The sequence below is a fragment of the Benincasa hispida genome, unplaced genomic scaffold, assembly GCF_009727055.1.
Source record: "Benincasa hispida cultivar B227 unplaced genomic scaffold, ASM972705v1 Contig727, whole genome shotgun sequence".
NCBI lineage: Eukaryota > Viridiplantae > Streptophyta > Magnoliopsida > Cucurbitales > Cucurbitaceae > Benincasa > Benincasa hispida.
Window position 1 is genome coordinate 307,097 of NW_024065071.1, and position 8,999 is coordinate 316,095.

At 27.8% G+C, this 8,999-nt stretch overlaps 1 protein-coding gene across 2 annotated transcripts; it reads right to left on the reverse strand.

Annotated features, from left to right (window-relative positions):
- Nucleotides 1-3,897: 3,897 nt before the first annotated feature.
- Nucleotides 3,898-6,882, reverse strand: LOC120069978 (S-adenosyl-L-methionine:benzoic acid/salicylic acid carboxyl methyltransferase 3-like). Of its 2 annotated transcripts, none has more exons than XM_039021826.1 (4): nt 6,796-6,882; nt 5,609-6,016; nt 4,387-4,644; nt 3,898-4,293 (listed from the first exon to the last, which is right to left on the reverse strand). In XM_039021826.1, exons 1-4 carry the CDS (start codon nt 6,868-6,870, stop codon nt 3,937-3,939), a joined length of 1,098 nt encoding a protein of 365 aa, XP_038877754.1. In that variant the 5' UTR covers nt 6,871-6,882; the 3' UTR covers nt 3,898-3,936. The 2 variants fall into 2 exon arrangements, with proteins under 2 accessions (XP_038877754.1, XP_038877755.1); XM_039021827.1 differs by having other exon boundaries at nt 5,609-6,010; nt 6,796-6,881.
- Nucleotides 6,883-8,999: the final 2,117 nt, after the last annotated feature.

Sequence of the window (8,999 nt, forward strand, 5' to 3'; positions counted from 1 at the left end):
GGGGTTTAATTCGGTGTAAAGAGTTTAGCCCATTAATCTCGGATCGTTAGAGCCCACGATCTATAGGTTAACGAGGTCCCCTTACTAGCTCATAAATGAATTAGCCTTAGAGTAGCGTGATAAGTTAATTTGAAACATTCAAATTAGAATTATGTAATTATATGAGATGTAATTACGCGTTTAATTTTGGAATTAAACGAAATTTGAGAATCAATTAATATTTAATTATAATTTAAAAATTAAATTCATGAATAGGAATTCATGATGGTGGAATTAATATTAAATTAATTTAATTTTTTATATTTAATTAACTAGAATTAATTAAATTGTTTAATTAATTATTTATTATTAATTTTATTAAAAAATTAATTAATGGAATAATTTTGTAAAATTAATAAAGATTTCAATTTTGAAAAACAACAATTGATTCTAGAAATCAATTAGTAAATAAAAAAGTTGAAAAAGATAGAAAATGGAAATCTCAAGAGTGGGAATTCTCCACTTTCAAACCAAGTTGCTCACACATTCTCCACCAATTTCATTGAGTCAATCTTCAAGTATGAGGTACTTTTCATACAACAATCTTCTTTGTATGATAGTCTTGCAATAAATAGAGAAGATCGAAGTGGAAATTGGACATACACTTGATAAGTTTGTGCTTAAAAACTTGAGGTTGAAGAAGGTTTTCTTCCATGGTGGAGTAATGATTTTCTTCTCCAAATTCCCTTAATCCAAGCTTATTTTGAGTCCAAAAACTCAATCTAAGGCACCAAGAGAATACCTTGAGGTAGTTCACAAGTAGATTTGGAGTAGATTTGCAGCTAGAATCGGGATTTAAGTAGTTCTACAAAGGTATGTTATGAAACTCTCTTATTAGTTTATGAGCATGCTTAATTTAAAGTCAAAATTAATGAATTGGAATGCTTGATGATCTATTTTTCTTCCGCTGCGTGTTTTCTGATTCTAACAAGGCATGCATAATGCATGTCCCGCTAGGCATTTGGCAATGTTTGGCCCATTTTGATCCTTAATTTCTGCTTTTGGCTTGTATCACTTTTCTTTTTGAGCTTGTCGTATCTAACTGTCAGTTCCAAAAGGTTAAAGATGACACGCTTGATTGATGTCGTGACAATTATACCCTTTGGTCCAGAATCACCTATAACAATATACAATGTTCATAATAGACATATATGTTAGAATCTATCAATAATTGAGTTCTAGCATGTAAGCATATTATAATTAACATGCTTCTTTTCTATTGCTCACGATACCAATATTATTTTCATAGTTGAGATAAGGAAATATTACATGACTAACTCAGCGATTGAGCTTTGAAAACTAAGAGTCCACTTGAGAACGTTCATGTTTTCTTTTTCTTATTTCTTGTTTCTTGTTTCTTGTTTTTTTAAGAACTAATAACGGGAATATGTTTGGTAACTCTTTTTTTTTTTTTTTTCTTGTTTCTTTCTTGTTTCTTGGAAAAAGAATAGAAACCAAAACTATAACTATTTTTTGTTTCTTGTTTTTTCTATTTTTTACCCTTACCTTTTCTCTCATTTTTTCGTTAACACCATCGCAACCAACCAACTTTGGTCGCCATCAATGGCCACCTCTGGTGACCTCTTCCGGCTACCTCCAACAACTACAAACGGTGACCACCTTTGGCCACCGCTGCCGACAAACTCCGACAACCGCACCACCTTCATTCACTACTATCGGCTACCAACTTCGACCACCACCTCCGATTGCCACTACCACCAATTTTGGCGATGACCACACTAGACGACCAACTTTTGGGGACTATTATTTTAAATTAGTAGTTTAAAACATTTTCCCTTATAGTAATTTGACATTAATTAAAACACTTTTAAGTCTATAATAAACCAAACAAACTTGTGCAGAAAAACACTTTTGAGAAAGAATTGCCAAATACATGAGCATTATTATTTTAAACATTTTTTTAATAAAAAAATGTTTAAATTAAAATTACTGATGCAAAAACTTTTTTATAAGTGAATCCAAACATGTCCTAAATGCCGTGGTTGTAAATTATTAAAGTGAAACTAAATGAATATTGTAGTAAACAAAATTTATATACTGCAAAACTCTAACGGATTTCAAATGTATTAAAAGTAAAATTTCAAAATTAAAATAATATATAAGCATGCATATTGCAATTTTTATTGGAAAATTGTTTTAAATTGTTAAAAGTGTTGAAAATATTTTCAAATATAGCAAAATGCCACAGTCTATTAATTATAGATACTGATAGACACTGATAGACATCTATTAGTGTCTACTAGTATCTGTACTGGGTAGACAGTAACATTTTACTATATTTCTAAATATTTTGGTTCGTTTTTCTATATTTGAAAACAACCATCATTTATAATTATTTTTTGTTTCTTGTTTCTAATTTTTTTCCTTACTTTTTTTCCTTTGTTTTATAGTCTAAATTTAATTTAAAAATATATAACATGCATTAAAATATTACAAATAATTATAAAAAAAATTACATTATTAAATACAAATAAGTCTTGATTCAAAATTAACAATAATAATACACTTATGTTTCTATCTTTCAAATGTTACTCAAATTTAATTTGCAATATTATTTCTCATTAGAATCATTCATCTTAAATGATGCCGGCTCAAATTTAACTTAATTATATTATTGTGTAAATATCGTAGTTGTAAAATATTACAATGAGGCTTAATGAATGTTTTAGGAACAAATTTTATATACATTGTAAAATATTAATCAGTTTATATGTATTAGAAATAAAAGTTTAAAAATAAAATAACATAAAAACATGTACAATTTAAAATTTAAAATTCTAAATATGCATATTAAAAATTTAGTAACTGAAAATTAAAATAATTTATACATCTAACTGTTTCAAAATTTAAGATTAAAATCTAAACTAATATATAAATATAGTAAAATTAAGAATTAAAAGAAATATGAAAAACAAGAGGGTAAAAGAATATGCATTAATGGAAACTTGAACTTATGACCCATGGGCTTGAAGGGCTTTACCTATGTGCTTAGTACCAAAGTAGCAGTGGAAAGATGTTATTTGAGTCACTTATGAAATGGTAATGTATAAATAGAAAACTAAACAGATTCCTAGTTTCTCAAATTTGGCCTGTTTTCTAGAAATGTTTCTTAAAATTTAGAAACATGAAAAGAAAATGGTTATCAATTAAATTTGTTTTTCAAAAAATAGAGATATAGAAATGGTAAATAGAAGATTGAAATGTTATTAAATGAGCCCTAAAGGCTCACATTTGCTTTAGCAAAGGCCCAACAAAAGGTCTCTTGGGCTCCTTCAATGGATGAATTCTACCTGTCCTTCACTGAGTTACCATGTTCAAGATTTTACGGTTGAAATTCTACCTCTTTTACGTTGATAATCAACCTTTTAACTATTTTATTAATGATTCTACTTTACTACTTTTGGTATTTTAATTTACACGATAACTATCAGTGAATCATATTAATTATCATGCTAAAAGAAATTAAAATGTAGTAATTTTAATTGTTAAAGGAGAATCTGGCTTTGAAATCTTTTATCTGGAAATAGATTGAAAGTGAAAGTTTTCTACGTGTAAATAAACATATTTATTTATTTATTTTAAAAAATAGATGAATTGGTTTTTAAAACATTACTAGAAAATGGATAACAAAACATGAAAACTTACAGATGAAGTAGTATTTTATAAGTTTAATTTATAAAAACAAAATAATGGCTATCAAACTATTAAACAAGTCTACCATTCACAATTCCATTTACGTGTAATATATATGAATGTAGTTGAATAACCCATAAAATCAAGGTTCTTAAAGCATGTCTTACATTTATTTTATTAAAAAAAAAAGTTTGTCTTATATAGAACAACACAATAATATCATCTCTTTAATTTCCGATCATTTTAAATCTTACTAAGGGAAATAGTGAGGTTTACAAACTCACACTTTCTTTTGGACATCTCATCCTTGACAATTTGTCTATACCTGTAAAATAATTCTTCGATAATGGCTTCTTCAAAGTGAAGAATCAAAAGTGGTTCATACACAGATCTAATACCTTTTGCAAAATTATAACTGCCATCAACAAACACATTTGATGCATCAAATTCAATATTGTAGAAGTTCCAATCAATTCTTGAGACTTGAAATTCATTGATGATGAAACTTCCTTCTTTTAAAACCTCTGCTTCTACTTCCTCTGGACATGGTCTGAAGGTTGGAGCATTAAATCTATTAGCTTTCTCTTCTGTAATGATCCTCTGTAATGATTCACCACCACAAAGAAATTATCGACAAATTTTATAATGAAAGAAAAATATAATATCTTAGTGGGTGTTATATTGTATTTTCACCTCTCTAACCATGTCATTGAGAGCTAAATTCAAAAATTTTAAACAATAACAATAATCTTTGTTTGATGGATATTCATCTGTTCTTCCTAAGAAGGTAAGAACCATTCGTCCACCAATTACTACTTCTTCTCCACGACACTTCAAAAACAGTGAAAAATCCTTTTGAAATTGTCTGTAAAAGGCTTCAACCACATTCTTTGGACTTGTACTGTCTATGAATATATTCCCTTTGTTTATTATCTCCATCCCTTCGGGTACCTAAATATTGAATTTCATAGTTAAAAGTCCATAGAATATAATAAATTTGTAAAGTTCAACTAGTAGAAATCAATAGTTAGAATTGGATTAATTATTTATCAAATTACCCATATATAATCTAAATGTCCAGCTGCATCAATTATCTTGGTCATTGAACAATAAAAGTTAAAATCTAAATATAATAATAATTGAAATTTAAAGATAATAATAATAATAACATCCCTAATGTTATTATAGAGTTATAATTAATACTTTGTACCATGTTAATAATCATTACAAATTGATTTTTGAAGTATCATTTGGATGGTGATTGTATAGAAGATGATTAACAAGGAATTATCAACAAAATCCACTCTTAATTTATGTAGTTTTCAAAATACCTAAAACACTTTAGATTTAACCTTAAAATCATTTCTTTCTCCTTTATATTAATTTATTTTATTTAGGATTGTGACAAAAAAGAGTGGGCATAATAGACAAGACAATGTAATTGTTAATGAGTGAGGAATTTGTCGGGGATAATGGGATTGACATTATTGTGTGGGCCATGAGAATAAATCATAGTTTTTAAAATAACTTTTCAAATCACTTCTAAATCATTGAAAATCTCTTTAAAAGTCTAAACCAAACCTACGTTTTATGGTACATAGATCAATTAAAAAATATATATTTCGACGACTCATATTTTGAATTAGTCAATTTAGTATTCGAGTTTTCAAGAAAAAATTTAGAATGTTTCTCTCTGATTCTAAACTAATATTATACCATGCCTATATCTAAACTTACTTGAAGTTTAATTTCATACAAATCTCATATCAGAATAGAAATATATTCTACTTATTCGAGTAAGTTTGGAATCACTTTTGGGACGAAAAGTGTTTTTAGTCCGTTAGAAGCATATTTCAATTATGTGAATCCTATCATTGATGATATAATGCAATTGGAATAAGATTTTGAGGATCACCTGAGACAGCCAATGGAGAGTATAAGAAGAATGAACAAAATGCAAACTTTTGTTGGGAAATAGTCTGCCATAAAAAGAACCTGGCACGCCATTAAAGAAACATCTTCCAAAATCAGCTCCAATTTGAGTCTTCAAATCTTCCAAGAAATTTGGCAACGATCTAAAAATGGTATTGAAATCATTTGAGGGTAGATCGTTGAGGAAGATTTGATAGTCGAATGGTTTATTGTGGAGGTCTTTGTGTAATTGTTGCACTTGTTTGATTAAATTAGAGATAATCATAAGAGTATTTGGTCCTGAAGAACATCCCAAATCTGCTATTGTGAAAGTGGTTGGAATATTTTGAGTACTCCAAAAGTCTTCGAGAGCTTCCTTGATGATTGGCCACACTAAGCATATTACCTTTTGCTTATCACATCATCAAAATAATATATAAATAAATATATATATAAAATCTTAATGCTAATCAAAGTAATTGAGTACTCTCCAAACCTCACTTGTTGTACTAAACAAAAACAACAATAAATAAACTTGTTGCTAAAGTATTAATGTTGTCAAAAGTGAGCATACTTCTATGGTTATTGATATTACTCATTCTTTTGAGAACTCAAAATAATAATATTGATGATGATTATAATGTTAAGCTCTAAGTTTAGCCCCGCAACTTTGTAGTTTGCATTTACTTTGAAAAATATCTATAGATTTTTAAGTTTGTATCTAATAAGTCGTTAAACATTAAATTTTGTGTCTAATAGGTCATGACAAAATTCATAAATTTTAAAAATTACTTGATCAATTAGATATAGAATTTTAATTCTATATCTAATTATATACTATAAACATTCAATTTTGTATCTAGTAGATTTGTGAATTTTAAAAAATTCGAAAGTCTAAAGATTGTTTTTGTTATATTTGGATATTTTAATAACTAAATATAAAAAAAAATCACAAAATTTAGGGATTGGATTTGTAATTAAAATAATCAAGAAAACTCTAAAACCGAACTCAATTACAAAAAATCATGTACACCAAAAAGAATGACAAAGTGAAAGAAAAGTATTGAAGCAAAACAACTTGTATGAAATAATAATGATGAGATAAACTGGAAGAACAAAAATATATGTTATTTAAAAAGGGAAAAAAAAGTGAAAAAGGGAGGTGAGTGAGTTTATAATAAGTAAGAAGACCTGAAGTAAAGAGTTTTTGGCATAGCTTTCGTCTCCAACTCCTGAATTCATATGAAGTATTTTTGAAACCTCCATTTTTATCTCTCTTCTTCTCTTTGGATATATTTCTCTATTGAGGGAGGGACCTTTATTTATAACTCTATTTCTTGACCCTTCATCTATCCGCGCTTTAACTATTTTTTGTTTCTCGTTTCTCGTTTCTTTTCTTTTTTATAATAATGTAATATATATAAAAAGATGTTATATATTAAATATTGAAAAAAATTATCAAAAGTTTATATCATCTAATATAAATAAGTCTTGATGCACAACTAAATACAAAAATAAAGTTGTATCTATCTTTCAAATATTGCCAAAATTTGATTGATAATGACATCTTTCACTCTAGCAATTGTCTCAAAATGATTTCGACTCACATTTAACTTAATTATAATACTCCGCAAAATTTAAAATTCAAAAAATTCAAAAAATATTTAAAGTAAAATATTAAAAATTTGAAAATGTTAAATTAAACTAATATAAAATATAAATATTAATTCAAAATTAGCTTAGTATATAAAATACAGCAAACTTAAGAAATATAATAAATAAAAACTAAAGCAATATAATGTAAAAACTAAAAGGTCCAGAACTCCAGTACTGAGAAAAAAAACGAAAAGGTCGAAAAAAAAACAGAAATATAATAAATAAAAACAAAACAAGTGTCTTTTTTAAAAAAAAGAAAAGAAATACAATATAAAAAAAAAATAGGTCCAAAAAATGCAATAGAAGGGACTTGAAACCAAGACCAGGGGAATATATAAGGATTCCATGGGCACGTGATATCAATAGAGCAGAGGTGCAGATGGTAATTGGATGGAACCACAAATAAAATAGAAATAGAAATAATTTTTTTGACTCCCATTTTAGAAATAATAAATGAAAATGATTATCACATACATCTGGAAACAGAGAAACATAAATGAGAAACCTAAACGAAAAACAAAAAACAAAAATGTTATATATCAAATGAGCTTTAAATCGAGACGAATATTATTGAACTCGAAAAACTAAAAAAAGTAATATAGGTTGGATATTTGGATAAAGATCATAATTTTAAAAGAAAATTCTTCTTTATAAAATTAGGACTCAACATATAAATCGTAAAAGAATCAAATTAAAAATTGATAGAAGACTCAACAAGTGAAAATCAATAATAATTTAGGGAGAATTACATTATAAAAGTTTGAACACAAGATCTGTTGGACCACATGCTCCAATACCACCCTAAATCATCAATTGATCCAAAAGCTTAAGCTAATGAATGAAATCAAATAGATTTTTTTTCGCTTTACTTTGTTGGATATAACAATTCGAAGCAAGAAATATTTGAACCTTTAATCTCTTGATAAAAAATATATATCCTTAAGTCAGCTGAACCATACTCACTCATATTGTAGATTGTTTTCAAATAAAAATGAAAACCTAACACATGTGCTTCTTAAAAAACCAATCTAAATACATATATTATTAATATTAAATTTAGAATGGTTGAAGAGAAAAATATATTGTAAAGTATTTATGTGTAATTACTTAAAAGGTTTTAGTTGTTTTGTTTTAAATTTCATTTTACACTATAAGAAAAAATGGACTCTCCTGACGCCTAAAATAACCATCGAAAAATAGGTCATTAGGAGAGAGACTGTCTCCCAACGATGTAAGAGTGTCGTCGGGAGTGTTGAATTTCTCCCGACACGGTATGTGGCTCGTTGGGAGTTCTTAAGAATTCTCAATGCCTAAAAAATAGGCGTTGGGAGTTCGACAAAACTCCCGATGCATCATCATGCCCGTCGGGTGTTGGAGATGGAAGGTAACCTAGACAGTCCNAAATAGGCGTTGGGAGTTCGACAAAACTCCCGATGCATCATCATGCCCGTCGGGTGTTGGAGATGGAAGGTAACCTAGACAGTCCAAACTCTCGATGAATTAAATAATTCTTCGGGAGTTCTTACACAACTCTCGACGATGTAAGAGTGTCGTCGGGAGTTGCTTGTTGAAATTTATTAGGCATTAATGAAAATGACAATTTCGGTTTGATTAATATATATGTAACTTTTTATTTATTTATTATTTTTTTATAAGACATAAGTTTACTCAAAGAAAGTAAGGCTTGATTTTATCTTCAATGGAAGGATGATGTGATGAGATTTTTTTTCTCATTCTCT